Source organism: Ursus maritimus, unplaced genomic scaffold (assembly GCF_017311325.1).
Source record: "Ursus maritimus isolate PB19 unplaced genomic scaffold, ASM1731132v1 scaffold_16, whole genome shotgun sequence".
Lineage (NCBI taxonomy): Eukaryota > Metazoa > Chordata > Mammalia > Carnivora > Ursidae > Ursus > Ursus maritimus.
In genome coordinates, this window is record NW_024424008.1 from 49,505,484 (window position 1) to 49,528,326 (window position 22,843).

The following is a 22,843-nucleotide window of genomic DNA, read 5'->3' on the forward strand; positions in this document are numbered from 1 at the left end:
CAGACAGGATCAGAACATTCAGGGAGTCCGGCCTGGCGCCTGGCATGCCACACCGTTTCATACTTCTGTTTTGGTCAGTCTGTCTCAGCGCCCCGTTCAGGGCAGAACCAGGTCTGGGGTCCAGAGGACATCTGGCCATCCAGTCCCATGGGCATGGCAGCCAGGCTTCCCAAGGCCTCCAGCCCCCAGCCCTCCTAAGCCCCCATGCTCACTTGATGGCAACCAGGAAGCAGGAAGCAGGGAGTAAATACGGCTCTGGGTTGCTGGGTGGGGTAGCTGAGAGCCTGCCCTGGGGCTTCAACACCCCACCCCAATGTGGCCCAGAATCAAGAGGTGCCCAGGACTCACCCCATCTCTGAGCTGCGGCGGGAAGCAGACGCCTGCTCCTAGAAGTGGGCACACACCCCTCTCCAGCTTGGGACTGTCAGGGGAGCACCTCGTGGGTCAGGATGGTTCAGCTCCCTCCTCCCTCTGCCCTCCTCCTCCCAATGAGCTCATCTGTCTGGGGCTCCCCACCCCCTTTGCCCGAAGGATATTTGGATAGAACCTGAGAGAAAACAGATGAGGATGAGGGGGATGGAGGTGGTGGCTGCCTACCTACCTGTGCCCAGAGCCCTTAGACAGTGGAAGGTTCAGGAAGAGCTCATCTTTACCCCAACTCCACAATGTGCGGTGGGCTGGGGAGCCGCGGCTGGTGGCCAGTACCGGTTCCTTGGCTCGGCCTGCTAGACCACGTGCCTGCGGGCTGGTTTGGTGCATGCTGTCCTGTTAACCCCCTCGGCACCGCCAAACTTCAGTGGATGCTGAGACTGTGGCTGGGGGTGGGCCAGCGGGCACCCTGAGCCGGTGGGAAGGAACGGTGAGGAGGGACGCGCAGGGAACGGATCGAGGGGCACTAGAAAGGAGGCTCTCAAAAGTTTGTGCAGGTAGCAGCTGCCCAAACCCCCGAGGGGCAGAAGGGTTTGAGGGCATTTAACTTTAAATTAATGCAGGCATGCGGGCAGAGAATCTCGCCTGCATTTCCACGGTCCTGAGCATGGGGCTCTGTTTATTAGCAGAGGGAGGGCAGCTCAGGGAAGGTGCTGGAAGCAGATCCTGGTGTCGTTCAGGGGTGGGGTGGGGGTGCGGGGGTGGGCTCCCTGCAGAGCCCCGTGCTCCCTCCCTCTTCAAGCCGAGTCTGTGCCACCACCAGCGAGCTCCGTTACCTGCAAGGGCCGGACAGGGATGGGGACAGGGACAGGGACAGGAGGCGCGCGGGGGCTTGTGGGGGACGAGGGGGAGAGGGGCGGCAGGCAAGGGCAGGTGGGAGCCAGAGGCGGGAGGCTCCCTGCTAGGCTCCTGTTACTTAGGAGGAACTCCTCTTAAAATAGCTCCATTCCCTTACCCTTCCTCCCTGCTGGGGTCTTGGTGGCCGCCTTTCTGCGAACTGACAGGGGACCGAGCCTTTCATCTACCTGCGCTGGTAGAAGGTGGGACCTCCCCCGGCAGGCGTGAGTGCCTTCCCTTGGGAGCATTTCCCAGTCCCCGGGACCTGGAGCTCTGCCCCTAGAACTACTGGGGGCTCCCCCTCTCCCCTCCACACGCTCTCCCTCCTGGTTCCAATCCCTGGAGGGCAGGAACTGACAGGTCTCCTGTTCTCAGGACTATTGGACTGTTTCAAAGAATCTACGTGACCGCCCTTCCCCGGAGACAACCCTCTTCCCCTTAAATCTGAGCCCTATCTCCTCGTCCTCCCCACCCCACCCCCCAGATGACAGCTCCCTGACAGCTCCTTGGCCTGGGGCCCAGTCCCTCTCCGCATCCCTGAAATCTCGCTCTTCAAGGTATTTCTGAGCCAGGCTGTCCAGGACCTGAGTGTGCATTCCCCACCCCCAAGGATCAAGCCTGTCGGGGTGCCCTTGGGGGCGTTGTCCCAGCCACCCTCCCCTCCCTCAAGGGACTTCCAGTGGAAGGAGGGAAAAGAGCCAAAGAGCGAGGTGCTGCAACATGCCTTCGCACCCCCACCCAGAGCCCAGAGCGGGGGTGGGGGGGTGGGGGGTGGTTTCCGATCTAGGGAAGGAGGCTGAATCAGGGAGGGTTCCTCCAAGAGATAGCTCTCAAAGGGTAGGGGAGGAGGAGCTCTGACCCTCTGTGACCCTCTCCCTGAGCGCCCTCAGGAGGCTCCTCCAAGCTGGATCAATGGTCTAGGGTTTTGAGAATTTTTGAGGCAAGTGCTCTGTAAATGTAGAAATCTTCTAGCCACTAATGCATTTCTCAAGCACTTTTTCTGCCCGGGGTGTGGAACCCTCCCGATGTTCTTTAAAGGAAAGCTGAGGGTGGAGGGAGGGATCACGTAGTGGGGGAGGTTCTAATCCTGGCTTTAAGACACACTTTCTCTGTGACCTTGGGCTATGCATTCCACCTCTCTGGGCCCGTTTCTTCATCTGTGAAATGCTTGTGTCTCCTAAGGATCCTTCGGGCTCTCAGCAGGGTGAGCAGCAAGGCAGTGGGGAAGGTGGAGGGCACTGGGGACACGCGCCCCTTTTCCTGTGGCCAGGATCTAAAGATATCCAGAGAGCTCTGTCCCCTCCCCTCCCCCTTCTCTGGGCAGGGGTCACTTGCTTTCCCTTTGGCTCACCTCCTCTCTCACCTCAGCCTCCTGCTCTGAGAAACATGAGCCCTGCTGTAAAAATAAAGTGGGCAGGCGTGGGTGCCTGGCCCTGCCAATCTAGTGTCCGGGACCTCCTGGGGAAAGAGAGGGCGCTCCTGGAGATGGGAAGAGACTTAGGTTTTTTGGGGCCACAGACCTCTTTGAGAATAAGAAGACCTCAAATGGACCGCGAGCTTACCCTCTGTCTAGCACTCTGCTAAGCATTTTTACGGGCAATCATATCTCATTCCCTCTTCATAGCCAGGTCCACTTCTGATGCTTGTAAGGCCTGGAGCAAGTGTATAAATGGAAATTACATATGTGCCTAAATGTAAATTATAAATCAAGATAACAAAATGTTAAAGTTTATTATCCTCTGACTTGATTACTATTCCTTGACCTTAATTTGAAGACCGGGTCCAAAAAGCATGTTCTGGTCCACTCTCGTGCATGCCTGAGAACATTCCAGCTGCATGTCGAGTTCTAGCCACTCCCCAGCCCCTGCAAACAGCTGCACCTTGCCCACTGCCTGGGTGCACTGCAGGCAGGGTCCGCTTCTGGGAGGAGGAGCCTGGGGAAGAGGCTGGCTCAGGGTTGAGTCATTCCAGCAGGGAATTCCAGGGTCCTGGCTCCCCAGAGCCTGGTCTAGAAGAGGGAGGTGCATGGACCACCCTCCCTTTCTGCCCCACGGGACCCCCTTTTCCAGGGGGGAGATGATGGCCAGAGGAGGGCCAGAGCGAGGCCCAGGAAGCTCAGTCGCCCAGGGCCCTGAGGCCCCTCCCTGTTGTCTAGCCTAAGTGTGGCATTGTTCTTAACAATCTCACGAGGTAAAGATCATTCCTTTCACCAGAGTATAGATGAGGCTTGTGCAGAAGGTTGCATAACTTGCTCAAGGTCATACAGCAATAGATGCTGGAGCTGGGATCCTAACTCCAGCGCTGCTGCAACATTGTCTCGGCTACACCGGCTATGCCGGCTATGCTGGAAAGGCAGCGGGCTTCTCTTCTGGAAAGACAGGCATTCAGCATTTCCCAGCCAATCTCAAGGGGTCCATGATCTCTTGGAAGCCCACCAGGGGTCCCAGGATAAGAAGGTGGGGGTGTTGGTGAGGCACTGGTGGGGCTAAGGCAGGGGTCAGGCCATGAAGTGGGAGCAGGTTTTCGGGTTTGAACCAGCCTCCAGACCAGGCGTACAAGGAGTGGAGGACCAGGGAGGCAGACAGGATCTGTGATGGAGGGAGGGAGTCTGGATGGTTGGCAAGGGGCTGTGAGGAGGGCAGCGAGAGAGGACAGCAGACATTCTGCTAATGAACCACGGCAAACAGCACTTCTCACTTTGCCCTCAAGGTTAGATAAGGCTTGCTGGTTAGCGGTCTCCCAGCAGCCCTCTGATCTGCTGTAACCTCGAGCAGGGAGGCCTGCCCTGGGCTCCTTCACCCCCACCCGAAAAGGGAGGCCCAGAGAATCGCTTGGTGGAGGGTGAAAGGGCAGAGTCTGGGGGGGGGGACAGCATAGGTGGGAGAAATGAGAAGTAGGGGTGTGGCGGGAGGGCGTAGCCGGACGCAGATAGGGAGTGTCTGGCCTGATTCCCTAGCTGGGAGCATCACGATTTCCAAGGAGTCCACGAAGAAATGGGAGAGGTTGGTGGGCGGTGGGCGGGGGCAGTTTGCAACGGGAAGCTCTGTTCCCGGAGCCCCGAGCCGCGGGGGCGAAGGCGGCGGGCTGCAGGCGCGGGGCGGGGGCGGGGGTCCGCAGTGGGCAAGCCTGCACCTGCTCACCAGCTGCGGCGGGGCCAGCCGCGGACGTTCGAGCGGTCCCTCTGCGGCCCCGGGAGAGGGAGTCGCTACCCCACTCGTGGTCCCCAAAGCAGAACAACACAGCCTTCCAACACCCGAAGAGCTCCACATCTACTCCCCCCCCAAACTATCCTCCTAATTGGCAGCTCAGCGCCTGGGATGATGCGGGCGGCTGCGGGTGGCCCTGCAGTGCCGAGCCGCAGCCGCCCAGCCCGAGCTGGAGAGGGAGTGGGGTGCCCGGCCTGCTCCCGGGGCTCCCGGGCCGCGAAGCGGGGTGCGCGGGGCAGGGTGCGCAGCGGGCGGGGGCGCCCCGGGGCTCCGCGGCGGCCATCGCCCCTCCTGCGGCTGGAGCGCTTCCAGAGCAGAGGCGCAGCGCCGCTCTCCTCTGCGCTCGCTCAGCGGTCCTCCTGCTAGTCGTCGTCCTCCTCCTCTTGCTCCTCCTTCTCCTGCCGGTGCCCTCGGCAGCCGCTCGGGCAGCCGGCTCCTCCTCTCCCTCCCTCCCCCTGCTCTTGCACTCTCCCCGCTAACTTTCCCGAGCCCCGACCCGCGGCGCAGAGCTCCGGGCGGCTTCGCGGCCCACTGCAGACCGCGGGCTGCGCGCGGCTGCGCCCTGTACCCCGTCCCGGCGCCCCCGGCGCGCTCCGGAGACCACACAGCGATGCCCGGGGCCGGGGACCGAGGCGCAGCCCGGGCGAAGTGGCTGGGCGCTGGGCTTTTGGGTAAGACAACCCCGGCTGGATCCCTTCTCTTTCTCCACCCTCTTCCCCCCGGGGAGGGGACACTTAGAAGAGAAGTGCCTCGGACCCGGTGGGCTCCGGAGTGCGGCATGGTGCGGAAGGAGCACCCGTTTCTTGCCGGCCGCCCGGCTCAGACGGCTGCGCTCCCTGGGGACCGTGCGCCTCCCCCGCCCCAGCGGTGGCCAGCCCCGTGATTAGTTCTTCGCTGTCTCTGGCGCCTTCAGCTCCAGGCTTCTGGAGCTGCATCTCGGGGGCTGCAGCACGGGTCTCCCGGGTTCCGAGGTTTAGGCGTGCTGGGGGAGGGTGCCTGTGCCCTGGGTGTAGGGAATGCCAGGGGGTTGCACGTGTGACTGTTGGGATGGTGGTTTCTACCCCTGCCCAGAGGTGTTTGCAGCTTGGATGCTTGTTGCCCAGGCATCTGGCGGGGGGTAGAGAGGGGTGCAGGGGGGGCGGAGGGGGGCTCCCCTTCCTCCTGGCCCTTTTTCTGTTTGTCTCCTCTGCCCCCTATCTCCTCCAGTGCCCACTGTCTTCCCTGAGGCTCCACACCAAGGACTGGAGAAGGTTGGAGGGACTTGGAGGACTGTTCAAGCCTCCTTTTAGGAAGGATCTTGTCTCTCTTCTTACTAAGAGATTCCACAGGGAGGACCTGTTTAACCTGCTCTCAGCTCTTCATTTTTGGGATGAATATGAAGACCGAGGAGATACATCCAGAGGACACAGAAGGAACAGAGTCTTAATATCTATTAATATGTACATGATGGTTTTGCATGGCGAACTCCAAGAGATTAGGGAATGATATTACTCCAGAATATAATCTCCTTGTAAAGTGTAGCTGGATTTCAGTGTAAGCCGACTCCAGCTCTGGCACCTGCACCTCTTCCTGTTTGTATTTGTCAGATTTGGCTTTTGGCAGCTCCCCTCTTGGGGCTGGGCCCATGATGGAGACATTTGTGCTGAAAACAGGGAGACCGGGCTTTTAAGGGCAGTCGCTGCTGTTTCCGCAAATGTAACTAGACCGTATGCAGACCTGCCTTGGTGGCACATGGTAGTGGAGGGGAGAGAGTATTTCTCTCACTCAGGAGCCACTGATTTATTTATACCCCCACAGCTGGAGAGAAGACACTGGTGTTTTCTCCTGTCTCTTTGGCACAGATGTGTGCTGGTTTCACCGTGACCCTAATGAACTTGGCCTCCGTGAGGTCTAAGGCACCTCTTCATGGGGTGGGCACAGTGCCGCTGCACACCAGCTCCCCCCCCCCCATCTCTGATCAGCTCAGGTTCCCACTGTGACCATGGCTGGGGTAAAAGGTCACTGGGGACTTCACAGCATGCAGTCATTAATCCAGCCCACTTATCAACACCTCTGGCTTTCCTTCCGCCTACTGCCCGGCTGGGTGGTGGGACGCCAGTGCCCGGGCCATTAAAATAGTTATAGAACCACCGTGGGAAGCCACACTACACACTGGGGGAGGACTGTGGGCAGAGTCTTGGTCCTTTTCTCCAGAGGGGAGGCGCCACCTCCTGCAAGGACTGTTCAGCTGCGCAGACTAGGTGGAGCAGGAGCCCGTCAGAGCAGGCTTGGATGAGTCCCTGAGCTACCCTCTGGGAGCGCAGGAGAAAGCAGAGTGATTTCTAGGTGGGAGACTTGCAGGCTCCAGAACTGGTCCCGCCTGCTGCTCCCGCCCCTCTGGTTTGCAGAGGGAATACCACCAGGGGCCTCCTTTGGACCTTGCCCAGGCGGCCACTGCTGAGCCCGCACGTGGGCACTGCTTTGAGCTTGGGCCGCAGACGCCATCCTTGCCCTCAGGCCGGTAGGGGAGATGCAGAGGCGACTGGACAGCCAACTGGAGAAGCTCCCTGGCAGCATCAGAGCTGGCAGGCAGTTTGGAAACTATATCACAGAGCTCCCCTAAGGATGAGGAAGCCAGGGTTCAGAGAGAGAAGGTGACTCGCACAGCATGGCCAGTCGATGGTCAAGTGGGACAGAATCCAGGTCTCTTGGGCCCCGTCAGACCAACGTGACTCCCAGTGGACTAAAGTCTGCAGAGAGGGAAGGCCGACGGGATTGGGCAGATGAACTGAGGGAGGGGTGAGGCAGGCGGTGACAGAGGCCTGGGGGCCCAGACAACTGCAGAGCCTGGGCACGGAGCGGTAGGCTCCCAGCAGTCCTCCACCCCCAGTGCCCTGGCCTCATGTCAAACTCAGCCTCACAGACAGACTACAGATTTCTCCTAACCTCACACGGTAGCCCTCTCTTCAGTGGAGAAAGAGTTTCCAGGGTTGAACTATTGCAGCTGAAGATTCTGTGGGTGCCAGTCCCTTCCTGAGCTTGTAACTGGTACTATATCTGTCCTGCCCACCCCTTCCTTGTTCCCTGATTTGCTTAATTGCTGTGATCTGTGTTTAATTATCACTTGTGAGGGCGCTATGTTGCGCAACCCTCCTTCCCTGGGTATGTGTTTATTAAGGGCTTGTTTAATGAGAACACAATTAAGGAGAGGGCGCTCAGACCCGCTCAGAGGAAAGGAAAGGAAAGGGGAGGTAAGGAGTTCACGCAGAAGAGAGCGGGAAAGGGGAGAAGTGGGTGGGGGTGGGGTTTGAATCTGGACCTGGTGATTGGTTTTTTCTGGAGATGCTGCCCTGTGGGGTGGCCCAAAGCCCTTCTGCCAGTCCGCCCCCTGCTGGGATCTGTGTGAAAGGTAGGCCTGGGGCACAGAGTGTCCTACCTCGCCCTCTTGCTGAGTATGGGGAATCCCTGCATAAGCCGAGGCACCCATTCTGTGGCCTCTGCAGGAGCAGGGCCAGGCACACCGTTTGGGCTTGTTGGCAAAGCTGGTTTTGTTGAGCACCAGTAGTCTCTCAGGGGCATCTTCTGTCTCAACAAAGCTCCTGGGGGTGGGCAGGAAGTAGGCAGGTTGCCTAGGGAGAGGGAGCTGCAATCTTTCCTTTGTCTCCGGGCTCAGGGGCCTTGGCTTGCCCAGCCCTGCCTCCCACAGCCCCCAGGGCCTGCACCCCAGGAGGGGTCCTGTCCTGCTGCCTCGGCCCACTTTCTGCCTCTCAGCTCTAACTTTGAGCCTGTCTGAGTCCCCCGGGGCCAGAGAGTATCAGCTTCCCTATTACAGTCAGCCTGTTTCCGCCTGCCATGCCAGGCAAGCCCTTGGAGCTAAACTTAGAGTCCGGGCCACCTTGCCCCTCTTTCCTCCCTCCCCTCAGGGTGTGTGTGTGTGTGTGTGTGAGATTGATCCTTGGATGTGGGAAAAGATGGCAGACCATTTCCTGCCTTGGCATTTGCCTTGGAATATCTGCTGGGGGCCCGAAAATTCCGGCTGGTGTGCACCTTTAATAATAAGATTTGCATATGCTGAGTACTTTTATTACTTTAGTGAAACTTGGGAGTCCCGAGTCGATCCTCAGACAAACCCCCGCAGCACTTGAGGATGGGCAGGGCCAAGGGCTTCAGGGAGTCGCCAGCTAGCTGGTTAGGGCCTTTCAGTGAGCAAAGGCAAAGCTTTGGGGCTCAGGGTGGGATTCCACAGGATCACGAGGACTTGCTCATCAATCCCATGATGCCGGAAAGAGGCCCCTAATCCCAGATACATACATGCACACACTGGAATTCTAAACAGTTGAAATTCTTTTTTTTTTTTTTTAAAGATTTTTATTTATTTATTCCACAGAGATAGAGACAGCCAGCGAGAGAGGGAACACAAGCAGAGGGAGTGGGAGAGGAAGAAGCAGGCTCATAGCGGAGGAGCCTGATGTGGGGCTCGATCCCATAACGCCGGGATCACGCCCTGAGCTGAAGGCAGACGCTTAACCGCTGTGCCACCCAGGCGCCCCAACAGTTGAAATTCTAAGCAGCTTCTTTACTCGGGGGGATCGGACGCGTGGGAAGAATGAGCTCCATGAGGTGGTACCGGGTGCGAGTACAAACTGTGTGAATGGCCCGGAGACATTCTTGGCTGACACTGGTCATTAAGTGAGGGGAGCCCTGGTTACTTCTAGACCTGTGATGAAGGCCAGACCTGTCCTCCTCCCTCCTTCCAGACACCACCCTCCTCTACCTGCAGGATGCCTAGGTCAGAGGGACGGGCTCACCGAAGCCCTTCTTGTGTTTTGTAAGACTGTGTTTTGGCTTTACACCAAGCTCAGGAGGTAGGAAAGACAGCCATCTCAGTTTGGGGGTGTGCACGCAGGATGTGGCATCCTGACTTTTTCAAGGTCAGCAGGCAGAGCGGGGCCTGCCTTGCACCTGCTGAGCAGCCCGCTCCTGGCCTGGCCATGCCACAGAAGCACTCCTCTGGGGCCTCTAGTAGATCAACGCCTGCCCGTGCTCCCTCCTCTCCCCTCAGCGCAGCCTCCCAGGTGAGAGAGCATGGGAGACAGCCCCCCCCCCCCAGGCTTTCCTATGCACAAGCCTCTCAGACAGAGCAGGCAGGGCTTCCAGATTGCTGGGAGGAGGTGCAGTGCAGAGGCCGGGCTTGCCCACTCTCTCCGATGCCTTAACCTGGGTAGGGCTCTGGACTTTTCCGTGAAAGTCTCTGTGCCTTTCCCTTGTCCCCTCCAGGCTATGGTGAGAATGGCAGGGTTTCGCTGTGGGACTCCTGAGTGTATTAGCTAAGTCATCCACATAGGCACACACTAATCAGGCAGAAATGTGCACTGTCATGAGCTAGACCTTAAAGAAGTAGTTTGTCCTCTGTTCTGGACTGTTCTTTTGCTCTTTTTTGGCTTCTACCTGTTTAAAGCGGATCGAAAGATTTTCCTTTTGATGTGTGTTTTTGGTGCTCTTGGGTATCCCATTCTGGCTGGGGTGGGGGAGGTGATCTGACCCCTGACTTGAGTTCCCCCATCTTCCTCAGGATCCAGGTTCCTGCACAAGGGGTGCCAGTGAGCGCTGGAGGCTGGAGCTATGGGATTCCTTGGCGCTTGGGCCCCGCGGGATGCCTGTGGTTATCACGAAGCTTCTCCTGGGGCCTTTCCTGTCATAGCTCTGTACTCTGTTCCTTGGTTTGGAGGAACAATGGGGGTCAGAAGCAGAGCTGGGGTCTCCTACAAAAGGGCCGTCATCCAGGCTGGAGGGGTGGACGCTCCTGTCTGGGCCCTGTCCCTAGGCCTCTGGGGGAGGTGTGCTGCAGGGCAGGAGCAGAGGCAAAAAGAAAGCCAGGAGCGAAAGCAGAGCTAAGCCTCAACAGTGTGAATTCGGCTTATTCCACCCACTGGGGGTGTGGCCTTGAGCAAGTCAATTTCTCTGAGCCTGTTTCTTCATTTTGTACATTGAGGATAAAAATAATAACCACCTCACAGGATTAGTATGAGGATTAAGTGAGACAGTGTATATAAAATACCTGTCCTCTCTTATAGGAAGTGCTCAGTCCCAGCTTCCCCATTTACTCTGTGGCCCTGGGCTAGTTACTTAACCTCTCTGAGCCTCAATTTCATCATCTGTAAGATGAGAAAAATTATGCCTACCTCTTGGTGTTCTTAAAGTTGGCGTTCATATGTATAAACCCTCTAGCACCGTGGTTCTGGAAGCGTTGTCCCTGACCCCAGCATTCCCTGGCAACATTTAGAAATGCAAGTTCTCAGGCTCTCGACCTACTGAATCAGAAACTCCAGAGGTGGGGCCAAGCCCTCTGTCGCCCTCCAGGTGATTCCGATGTTCTCTCAAGTTGCAAAGCCCCTGCTCTAGAACATTTCCTGGCACCTAAAAGCCAGTCCAAGAACGAGGGCTAACTTCTCAGCCCTGATGCAAACTTCAGTGGGGCAAGTCCTGCTACATTAGGATGTAAGAGAGGATTTTTTTTTGCTTTGGGGCTTTGGAATGCTAGAAATGATTCTTGTTGACCTTAGGCAAGTCTCTGTGCTTTGTTGTTTCATCTATAACAGGAACCTATCATAGTATGTCACTCATAGGATGGGGGTGAGGATCAAATGGGCCTATCAGCTATTATGGACGGTGGCAGGGGTCATGGTGGGTCACCGGACCACTAGCTGTTCTTCCTGACCAGAGGTAAGAGCGCTCCACTCTGCCTTCAGAAGCTGGGGTGATGTGAAGAAGCCCAGAGGAGCCCCGAGGGCAAGAAGCCAGAGAAGGCAGCTCTCCTGCGAGTCTTCTCTGTCATTTAAAAAGCACTGCTTAGGTGAGCAAAGCAAGAGGAAACTGGTTAGGGGCTGTGAAGGGATCGAGGTAGACAAAAGAGAGCGAGGATGGGAGAAAGAGCAAGGTTGTGTACCTTTAAAACGAAGATGACCCTGGCTGTCTTGGGAACAACACCAAGTCTGGGGACTGCCTACAGAGCCGAGAGCAGACCTGGGCTGAGCGGTGGGGTTTCAGGGGGCCCGGCCAGGACACCCGGTCAGCACAACCGAGTCTCTTCCCACATGGGGCCTGTAGTCCTGTCTCCATGGTGGGCAGTAAGAATAAGGGATCAGTGTGGGAACACCTCTAGCGCTGGTGCTCCGGGAACTTGCTGGAGGTGCAAACAGCCAAGAGAAGGTGCAGTCTGGGAGGAAATACCAGGGAAACTTCAGGACAGGAATTAGTGCGGCCACATGGCAGCTCTCCGGTGCCCACTAAGCTCTTGAGTCAGACCTGGGTTCGGATTTCAAGTACCCCTAGAAGTGGTACAACTTTGGGCAAGGCACTTTGCTCTTCTGAGCCTCACATTTCCGCCTGTAAAATGTAGGATCAGTAATACCTCTCCTACAGGTGTGGGGTGGAAATGAAATGGGATTATCCTCTTGCAGCCCTAGCAAGGCTCTGGGCCCAGAAAGGGGAGCACTGGGAACCTGAGTAGGACTCTTTCTGAGACCTCAGATGTCCCCCTCACCTCCAGGCAAGGACATCACCTACGCTTCTTATCCTGACGTCTCCACCTTGAGGTACACTGGGGTCTCTCCTCCAGGACTTTGTAGGACAGGAGGAGGGCCAGGTCCCTTTACAAGGATTCATGAGGGGGGGAGTCCCAATGGCCAAGAGTGGAGACTAGTGGTTTCCACTCATCCAAGCGGCAGGGGTGGTACTGACATTCTGGGGAGTGGGGTGCGAGGGCGGCGGTGGAGTGGGGGTGGGGGTAGGGATGGGGAAGAGCTGGGGAGGCGGGCAGGGGGCGTTCGAGGGACGTTCCCAGGATGTGGGCCGGAGAGGGCCTGCGGGGCTTGGGGGCGGGTCGGGAGGGGCCAGCCGTCCTGCGCCCTCTCCACGCCGCCCCTCCTCTCCAGCATCCCCGAGGTCGGGAATCAGGAATCGACCACCGGTGTCTCCCGTCCTCCCTCCCAATTTCTCTCCTGCGATCGGGCTCCGAGCGCCGCGCTCGTCCCGCCCGGTGCCGCCGCGTCCCATCCCGGCCTGGGCCGGCTCCCTCCTGTTCCCATGGTCCCCGCCGCTGGCCAGAGGGTGCGGGTCCTGGCCGGCCCCCCACGGTTGCGCGGGAGGTGGCCCTCCGCCTCTCCGCGTCTCGGGGCCGGTGGGAGCGTCCCGGACCCGGGGATGAGAGGCCGCGGCGCAGTGTCTCTTCTTCACCTTCTTCACCGCGAGGTACCAGGCTCCAGCACCCACCCTCCGCCCCAGCCCCCTCCCCCACCCCCACCCCACCCCACCTCACCCCCAATCCGGGAAATGTAACGACGGGGCCGCGCACCGTCCTAAGGGAAACTCCCACTGTAAACAGGAGGAGCCCGTTCCGCGCTTGGGGTGGTGCGGGGGTGGCACTTACGGGGACTGCATTTGCGGGGACTGCACCCGCAGGGTAGAGGCGCAGCCTCGCGGCAAGGGCCTAGTTTTCCTGGGTTGGGGTGACCTCTGGTGGTCATCCCGAGCGCCACACGGGCAGCTCCCTAGCCCAGGCCAAGGGGGAGAAACCAATTAGGGCGGGTGGCTCAGGCAGTGTTAATGGAAGTAAAGAGAACCGTCCTCCCGAAGCTGATACACAGGGTGACAGCGACCTCCCTGCCAGGCCAAGCTGCTCCTCCCGGCCGGAGTGTCCTTTTCCAGAGCTCCAGGCTGGAGGTTACGGTGGGGTTTTATTAAGGGAGGTGGTTCCTGTCACACAGGTCTCTTCCTGCTCCCGGTGTCCCTGTCGCTGGAGGTGTCTGTGGGAAAGGCCACCACCATCTACGCTGTCAACGGCACGGAGATCCTGCTGCCCTGCACCTTCTCCAGCTGCTTTGGCTTCCAAGACCTCCACTTCTGGTGGTCCTACAACAGCAGTGATACATTCAGGACTGTACGTAGTGGGGGAGGGGACAGGACAGCTAAGATCCTCCTCCTTTCCCTGTCACCTCACCCCTGCCTCCCTTTACCCTGCGCTGGTCCCTTTTGGACTGACCTCTCTGTGATGGTCCCCAGAATCTACCTTTTGTTTCCTTTCTCCTAGCATTCTTTCCAGAGCCTGTTCAGAAGGATCTAAGTGGGAGGGATGCTTAGATGGTGTTGCCAGAATTTGGGGTTTGTTGGAATTCTTGCCTAGAGTCCTTTGTCTGGTCTGAAGAAACGCCTGAAACTTGGATTGCTTGTGTAAAAATAATTTAATTTAAAAAACAGGAGAGAGAAAGACCTTTGGAAGGCTTGGAGAGAAGAAGGAAGAAGAGCCCAAATGTGAGAAGGGCTGGGGAACTGGACCTAGAAAGAAGGGAGAGGAAGCTAGGGAAGAGAAAGTTCTTCTGCAGGAGCTGTGGGCTGGAGGTGGGGTTGGACCAGTCGACAGGTGTTTAGTGAGTACTCACTGTGCAGTCTTGTAGGGGACCCAAAGTGTACATAAGGAAGCCACAAGAGACCAACTCTGGATGTAATTAAACACTGGGTTCAGAGCCGTTGATGGACAGTGCCGTAGGATTGATCCAGGTCTCGACGGAGGGCCAGAATTCAGATGGACAGGGGGCAAGCTGTCAGCAAAGGCTGTGGGTGGTGGTGGTGACAGAGGGAAATGAGAGTGGTAATTGCCGGAGCCATTACGTAAAAGGCTTTTATGAAGAAAGAGATAAAAGCTGTGCTATGTTCCAGGGAGATCTTAATGACAGAAAATGGGTTTAGCTTGAAGCAAGTGAAATTCAGGTTAGACAGGCAGCACTATTGGTATTGGAAGGAAACCAAGTGGGGGAAGCGCCTCTGGCTGCAGGCTCTCTCTGGACCCAGACAGGGAGACACCCAAGGAATGGGTTGGAGTGATGCCATGACTCTTGAGGACCCTGATTCTTTCTGGCCACCTCTTCCCCACGCCCTTCGCCCTGTAGCTCATAGACGGGACGGTGAAGAATGAGAAGTCTGACCCCAAGGTGAAGTTCAAAAATGATGATCGCATCACTCTGGAGGGTTCCACGAAGGAGAAGATGAACAATATTTCCATTCTGCTGAGGAACCTGGAATTCACCGACACAGGCAAATACACCTGTCATGTGCAGAACCCCAAGGAGAATAATTTTCAGCACCAGGCCACCATCTTCCTCCAAGTCGTTGATAAACGTAAGCAGTGGGGGCCGGGACCAGGGCAGTGGAGTGGGGAGCACGGCAGGGTGCCCCACTCAGTGGGGTCAAATGGCATGTCGGTCAAATATGCTTTCAAAAGTTACTGGAGTCACATCTGGAGGCTCAGATAACGTAGCTCCAATACCTATTGTGTGCTGAATAGCTTATGATACACGCTTAGCCCCTCCGAGCCCGGTTTTCCTCGTCTGTAAAATCTGCATCATCCTAGGGTGCTCGAGAGAAGTAGGGACGGGACACACGAGTGGCTCGTGGTGGCAGAGTTTGCTGTGTGTGCTGATGACTGCTACTCTCGTGCATTCCCCTCGCCACTGTTGAGCGAATGCCAGGCATCAAACCAAAAATAACACGAATGACCCCAGTGTTCTTCCGAGGAATTTACAGTCCAGGGTAGGAGAGAAGACAGGTAAACCAAGGACTGATAGAGGGGCAGAGCAGGCAGAACCGCAGGCAACTAAGATTGATGAGAGTGGCCGCTCCCCTCTGGAGCTGAAACCCCACTGGAGTCCGCTACAGGGGACCAGTGGGCCAGTGAAGAAGCCTGTGAGGAGCAGCCATACGACCCTCGCCACTAGAGGTCGTTAGAGAAGGGGCTGGAGGTGGGGCTTATTGGACAGGGAGCTTGGAAGGCTTAAGGAGGCACAGAAATAGAGAAAAAAGGAAGGGATCTGCACTAGGGCTCTGGTTGTGCTGCATTTCTTCGGTGCCTGGGGACTCACTGCTCTCCTGGATGAAGTGGGGTGCTAGGAGAGAGAGAGAGAGATGCCCATGAGTTCACGGTTGGCTGTGCCAAGGGCAGAGCCAGAGGCCATCCAGGCAGCTTGCTCTGAGCCGGGAGGCTCCTGAGGCAAGGCTGGCACCTATTCCTCTTCGTCTGGATGCCATCCCACTTCGTTCTCAGGCTTTGCAGGAGGGAAGAGGAGGGGAAGAGAACCAACATTTATGGAGCATTTTGGGGTGCCAGGCACTGAGTTAGGTGCTGTCCCTTACCTTTGCACCTTTGTCCCTCACATGTCCCTTTGGAGGGAACTTTTCTCCATTTTTACAGATTCCTTCATTCATCTAATCAACAAATATTTATTGAGCACCTGCTTTTGTGGCCCCTGCTAGGTGCTGAGGATACAGCATGAGCAGGGTAGACAATTTCCTGCCCTTGTGGAGATTTCCTTCTAGTCAGGGGGTGCGTAGTAAACAAAATAAAGAAGAAAATGATGGTGCATAGGGGAACATGGCTGGTGTTGTGGGGACAAAGCAAAATGGGGGGGGAGGGGGTGCCAGCACTGTCACCGGGAAGGCCTCACTGAAGAGGCGACCTAGAAGAAGGACATTTGAGGGAGCGATGAGGATGTCTTTGGGAAGATAGTCCAGGCAGAGGGAACAGCAAGTGCAAAGGCCCTGAGGCAGATACTTGAACATCAAAGAGGCCAATGTGGCTGGAGCAGGGCAAATAGTAAGAAATGAGTCAGGTTAAGCCATATTGTGTGGGGCCTTGTGAGCCTAAGTGAGATGTAAGCCTAAGTAAGAGAGTCACTGAAGAGCTCTGAGCAGAAGAGTTAACCCAGAACGAGCTCTCTGGGGGGCCAAGAATAGACAGTGAAGCGAGGAGTCCAGTTAGGAGGCTCCTGCAAACATCCAGGCCAGGATGTCTTGAGCCAGTGTGGTTCTGAGAGGTCAGATTCTGGAATTTTTAGGTTAGGGCCATTAGGATTCTCAGGTGGATTGGATGTGGGGTTTGGAGAAGGGAGGGGTCAAGGATGACTTTAATATTTTGGTCAGAACAACTGGAAGGATGGCATTTTCTCAGCAGAGGTGGGGAGATGGTGAGTGGGGCAGGTTCTGGAAGTCAGGAGTTCAGTTTTCAGATGAGGAAACTGAGGGAGAAGGCTTAAGTGACCAGCTCAGGGTTACAGGCCCATTAGTGACTGCCGAGATCCTGGAGTTAGAATCCAGACGCCCTGACCCCAAAGTCTACTTGCCACATAAAAGTTGTTACAAGGAGAGTCTTGATTTTTCCTGTGTGGACAAAGAAGACCCAGAAAGAGGCAATGACATTTTTAATGTGGGTGTTTGGGGGCCAAGTCAAACCCGCTGTGGGCCCTGAGTCTGAATTATTCCAGAACTGTGTGTGTGTGTCTGTGGGAGGGTATGTGTGTGGAGGGGGTGGGGGAGGAACCTCTTTGTGTTGTGCCTTAGCCTGGTAGGCGCCATGTTCCATCTTCCGCTTCCTGCTGCAAGGCTTGGGGAGGGCTGGGGGCTGGGTGGGGGCGGGTTGGAGGGCTGTAGCCATTGGGCTGCCATCCTGCTGGGCTCCAGTGGACTCCTGCTCCCCTCGCCCACCCCCTTCTCTCCCTGCTCTGGCCATACAGTGGAAGAAGTGGACAACACCGTGACCCTCATTATCCTGGGCGTCGTGGGTGGGGTCATCGGGCTCCTCATCCTCATCCTGCTGGTCAAGAAGTTCATCGCCTTCATCATCAAGAAGACTCAGGAGAAGAAGTGAGTTGACTCCATTGCACGCTGCTGTCCTCCCACCGGCCCACCACCCACTCCTGTCTTGTGTTGTGGGTGTTCCCAGCATCATCTCATTCCACTGTCATCTGCCCCCATCCACCTTCATCCTTCTGTCCGTCTCCCCATCCCATCCTCTCTTCCCACTCCTACCACTCTTTCCTGTCTCCCAGCCCCTCTTCCTCTCCCTCCCGCTGCGTGTTTATGGAGCACACTGAGTTCCCTGTGTACATGGACTTGCTCTGCCTCATCCTGCTGCCTTCCTGTCCATCCCATTAGCTTCTCTCTTTCCATTTGTACTTCCCCAACCTAAGTCCCACCAAAAGATTTAGATGCCTTGTTTTTTTTTTCATCAGAGAAAGGCAAGATTCCATGTACAAAAACTCTAAAATGGGAAGACCCCTCTAGAGAGATGGGAATCTTACTGTGAGACTCTGGAAGTTCACATGGGAGGACTCTGAAAAAAAACCTAAAAAGGCCAATAGGGCCTTCCAGAAGCCCCAGGCCGAGCTCAGGTTTGAGACAGACATTTCTAAGGGGGAAGGGGAGGAAAGATGGGGAGGTCGAGACGGTACGAGTCCCAGGCTCAGAATTGCCAGAACTGTGTCAGGTTCCAGAGAAGCAGGAGTGAATGTAAAAAGGCATTTGGAGGTTGTATTTTTGTTTAAAGATTTTATTTATTTATTTGAGAGAGAGAGAAAGCAAGAGAGAGCACAAGTGGGGGGAAGGGCAGAGAGAGGGAGAAGCAGACTTCCCACTGAGCAGGGAACCCAATGCGGGACTCCATCCCAGGACCTCAGGTAGACACTTAACAGACGGAGCCACCCAGGTGCCCCTGGAAGTTGTATTATCAGCAGGAAAGATGAGAGGAGGCACTGGAGCAGAGAGGGGGGTAGCGGCAAGGAGATGCAAGGGGGAAGGGAGAGCCGCTGTTTCTGTTTCCATCATTCTGCTTTGTTGAGAAGAGGGAATTAGGCTGGAAAGGGCAGAAATCGTGCTGGTAAGAGGGGAGGGAAGCTGAAGGCAGGGGGGAGATGAAGGGGACGGCACTGGGTGGGGGAGCGGGAGGCACTGGCTGAGATGAAGAACTCTTGGATTGTCTCCCTACATCATGGCCAGGGTTTTGGAGATTTTGAGAGGGGCCCGGAGCATGGAGTTAGACCAAATTCTCTTTTTAATAACCAGTTTTGCTATAGCTGGTTAGCAAAACTGGAGAACAGAGTATTCAACATGTGGTTTAAAAACGCCTAGAAAAGAAAACGGCGGTCCTCGGGAGCCCCCACGGGCTCATCGAGAACAAGGCAGACCAGGGGTGCCTGGGTGGCTCAGCCGTTAAGTGTCTGCCTTCAGCTCAGGTCATGATCCCGGGGTCCTGGGATCGAGCCCCGCATTGGGCTCCCTGCTCAGCAGGAAGCCTGCTTCTCCCTCTCCCACTCCCCCTGCTTGTGTTTCCTCTCTCGCTGCCTCTCTGTCAAATAAATAAATAAAATCTTAAAAAAAAAAAAAAAAAAGAACAAGGTACACCAAACCTTTTCTTGCTAGGGCTGGTGGGTCTGGAGATGGCTAAGGATGACACCTCTTGTCATTCATTGAATACCTACCATGTGTTAGGCACTCTGCCAGGTACTTATATAATAGCCATAATTTTTATTTTACAGTTGAGCAAGGTGGGGCTCAGAGTGGTGACGCACTTTGCCCAAGGCCACACAGCTAGAAAATGATAGACCTGAGATTTGCATCCTGGCTTGTTTGGTTTCAAAACTTTAACCACTGTCACCATACTCTACTGATTCGGGGAGTATATCCAGAGTTCATTCATTCCTTCTTTCATTTGATGGCTATTTTTGAGGTAGCGTGTACAAGGCACTGTGCCAGGTGCTGTAGGAAATTCTGGAAGGAATGAGATTCTGCCCTTAAGTAAAGAAGACAGGGTGTGTATGCAAATAAATGTAAGACGAGGTAGAGAGGCTGGGTGCCAGCAAAGAGGTACAATAGAATGCTTCAGGGGTTCCGAAGAGGATGGAACACTAGGGAAGGATTTTTGGCTGAAGGACGTTTGTGGTAGGCCTTGCAATACAGATCTACTATAAGCCCTGGGGAGGGTGAGGAGAAGGGGGTTCCAGAACTGCTGAGAGCAGAGGCGGAGAGTCTAGGAAGAGACATGTGTCTGGAGAACAAGGCATTTTGTCAGTTGAGAGAGAGTGGGGGGTGTGGTAGGGGGAAGGAGAGAACAAGCCTGCAGAGGGCATTGGGGGGAGACCCCTGGGGACCTGGGAGTCTGGGCTGAGATTGGCTTTCTTCCTGGATGCAGTGGAGCTGGAAGGCTTTCAGGGCCTGGCATGATCAGAGGGCTTTGGAAGAGAGGGTCTGGCCTTGGTGAGCACAGGGACCGGGTCGGGGGAGGCTGGAGGAGACAGACCACGGGGAAGCCTGAGAGGGGTCCTCTGAGCATGAGGAAAGCCTGCATGAACAGCAGAGATGGGGTGGCTTCCCGAGAAGAAGGGAGGTGTTAGACAGCATCTCAGGGTTTCCACTCGTGGGCAGATCCCCCTTCCTCTTTTCCTGCTCATCTTTTTTGGTCTCAATTTCTGCAACATGTCTGGAGAGCCCTCCCTGATCCCTGGGTGGATGCGTCCTTGGTAAACCCTTCGTTCTGTCATTCATCGCATTGTATTGTGGTTACTTATTTAACGTCCCATTCTCTGGAAGACCGCAGATTTTCTGAGAGCAGGCACCCTTCTAGTCTGACGCAGGGCTTGTACCCCGTAGATTCTCAGTAAAAAATTTGGAGTGCTTGGGAGGACACCTAGGTGGATAGGAATTGTCTGGGTTGACTATACCCTAGGTATAGAGATGTGTAGCTAGCTAGCTAGCTTTATCTGAATAGTTGTATGAACAGTGGTCTTTAGTGGTATGCCACAGGGCTCTGCTTATTCGTTGTTATTAAGATTCAAATTACACCAGGAATGAAACCAAGTTTCCAGGAACCTAGTGACTGGGTAGGAGAACAAAATTGGGACCTAGGAGGAGCTCAATAGGCTGGAGCCATGGACTAAATTTTACAAGACAAAATGGATGAGGATGAAAGAGTAAGTCCTTCCTGAAGGCCTCAAAGCTGGCTACACACGTCCAGGGGGAGGCTGACATGGTTTGGCTACAGCAGCTGCGAAACAGGCTTGGAAGTTTCCGGAGCAGAAAGCACGCCATGATGGAGCCGTCAGGTCTTCCCTTGAGAGCTCTGCAGAGCCCGGGTGCTGCCCGTGACGTGGGACATACTCACTCTGGAGCATGTCCAGCTCCGGGCGGTCGGGTTGGGGAGCCTCCCGGGGGGTGTCTTCCCACGTAACCATCTCTTCTTCCCGCTGCTGTCTCCCCCGTCCCACCACACTCTGCTCACACCTGCCTTCCTTGCTGCCGGGATGTCTGCCTGCTCTGCTCCTTCCGTGAGCATTCTTCTACCTCTGGTCACAGCCAGCTCAGACAGGAAGGGGGTCTGGGGGGAGCTCTTTGCCCTTGCCATACTGCCTGCTGGCCTGCCCCCTTCCCCCCGGGTTGGCACAGCCTGGGAATGCACATGATTTGGCTTCCCCTGAGCGCTGATCCCTGGGACCAGTACCTGGTAACCTTGCCTTCTGCCACGCTGGGACGACTAGGAGATGGTGGGTCTTACCGGGTCCTGTCTGCGTGCCAGGCACTGTTCTAGGTGCTCCCCCCACGAAGAAGGTGCCATCACCACATCCATTTTATAGATGAGGAAACCGAGGCCCAGAGAGGTTGGGTGACTTGACCTCTTGCCACCTTTGCCCGGCCGAAGGCCAGGGAGAGGGCACAGGGCTGGTGGCGGGGCCCAGGCTCCTGTCCACAGCTGACCCCTTACTCCGGCCTCTCTCCTCACCACCTCACCAGTGCCCTCTCCTCCTCTCTCCCTCTCCAGGAAGGAGTGCCTCGTGAGTTCCTCAGGGAATGATAACACAGAGAACGGGTTGCCTGGCTCTAAGGCGGAAGAGAAACCACCAATCAAAGTGTGAGCCCCCGCTGGGGGCCAAGCAGCCACCCGGGCCTCACTTGCTGTTGATGAACTGATGCTTGAGCCATGTCCGTGAACCCACGTGCCTGAGACGCCTGCTGCTTGGCTCCAACTGTAGTCTTTCTGGGGAGAAACTGGGGTCCTGCCCAGCCAGCCCCCCCTTCCCCCAGCCAGGGCTCCCCAGGGATGAGGGTTGGCCAGGGGAGGGGGTCTGTGGAAAGTTCAGGAAAGGAAAGGAGAGCTGGGTGGTGTGGAGGCTGGGTCCCCTGACACCTGGGGTAGCTGGGGTCTTCTTGAGTTTCCTCACCCTGTATGAGCAATACCTTGGTTTTCCTCCAGATTTCTCTTTAAGAGAGGCTTGGGGGGATCAGTGTGGCCTTCCTCAGTAGCTGGACCCCAGTGAACAATAGTGTGGCGATCTAACCTTTTTGGTGGTGGATGTGGCCTAGAGGACTCCGTACAAGATCGGGGGTGGGAGCCTGATGGAGGGGGACCTCCAGTGAGAGGCTTCGATGGATACCTTACCCCCAGGTCCCTCTAGTAAGGCGTTTCCCTTCCTCCCCTCACAGGGTGTCTGGCAGCCCCCTCCCCATCTCCATGCCCCACTGCTGCTTGGAGTCTGTGAACCCTCCCAACTCAGGCTGGCCACCTTGCTCTTGGGGAGTCCCGGCCCCCCTCGCTGCTCCTCTGATCTCTGAGTTCCTGAGGGGCTTGTGAGGGGGGCCCTCCAGCCTTCCTGGAGCACTGGGGTGCTGCCCATGCCTTTCCTAGCATTTCTCCTTGGGGAACCAGGACTGCAGAGGTGGGCGAGCCCATGTCCAGGGCCTCTTGGCCGTTGGGATGCCCACCCCAGCCCCATCAGTGCTGGTTGCCCCTTCTCCTCGGCATGGCGGGCCCATCGCTGCCCCTGGGAGCTCCTGAGCATGCCTCTCCCCCGCTCCTCTTTCCCAGATGGAGCAGGTGGTGTCATCTTGCTTGAGGTGTTGTTCCCTCAAACCCTCCCCTCCTGTGGGTTCACGCCTCCCGTGCGCCTGCCCATCCATCACACCTTCTATCCTGGCCCAGGGTTGTTCACCTCCACCCCAGGGTCAAGGGCTTGCTTTCACCTCAGGGATCCTCTTGTTTCAGAAGAGGGGGCCCTTGGGTTTTCTGGCTGCTTCCTGTTCAGCTGTGTCACCCTCTCCTCCTCCCCCCAAGGTTAGGGAGGAGCAGAGAAAGGGTGCTCAATCTTCCGTTGCTTTCCCAAGAACTGGTTTGCACACCGTGTGTGTGGGGCTGGACTGTGCCTTAGCTGCTCGCGTCCTGGCTCATCCCCTCCGTCTCCTCTCCAGCCTGTGCGGGACAGCCAGCTCTGGTGTACTACTATGAGGGGTCCCCAACCTGCCTCCCAAGGCCGTGCTGGGGACCAGGGAGCTGGGGTGGCGCCACCCATGGCCCCCTGGACAGTGATGGAATCTTGGAGCTGTTGGGGTCCCTGATAGGGAACGCAGTGGTGGTGTCCCCATGGGGCGGGAGGGTTGAAGGGAGCCGTGCGGTGTTAAGGGAGACCTCCACCATCTGCTCCTGCTCCCTTCCTCTCTGATACCCTGTCCTCTGGGCCTGGGAGGGATGGGAGGGGGGTGGCCCCCTTTCCCAGAGGTTCTGGGGACTGCCTCAGGATTCT

The 22,843-nt window shown here is 56.5% G+C and overlaps 1 protein-coding gene across 1 annotated transcript; it reads left to right on the plus strand.

Moving 5' to 3' along the window:
* The first annotated feature begins 5,082 nt into the window (after nt 1-5,082).
* On the plus strand, nt 5,083-21,181 carry SCN4B (sodium voltage-gated channel beta subunit 4). The gene is made up of 5 exons (XM_040630706.1): nt 5,083-5,143; nt 13,217-13,389; nt 14,396-14,624; nt 17,012-17,141; nt 21,088-21,181. The coding sequence occupies exons 1-5, from the start codon at nt 5,083-5,085 to the stop codon at nt 21,179-21,181; spliced, it is 687 nt and encodes a 228-aa protein (XP_040486640.1).
* The last annotated feature ends 1,662 nt before the right edge of the window (nt 21,182-22,843 follow it).

Excerpts from the sequence above, each read along its gene's own strand:
- SCN4B (XM_040630706.1), top strand. The coding sequence starts at position 5,083 with ATGCCCGGGGCCGGGGACCGAGGCGCAGCCCGGGCGAAGTGGCTGGGC. Across the intron at positions 5,144-13,216 it reads GCTGGGCGCTGGGCTTTTGG|GTCTCTTCCTGCTCCCGGTG; the intron begins GTAAGACAACCC and ends CCTGTCACACAG. Across the intron at positions 13,390-14,395 it reads GCAGTGATACATTCAGGACT|CTCATAGACGGGACGGTGAA; the intron begins GTACGTAGTGGG and ends TTCGCCCTGTAG.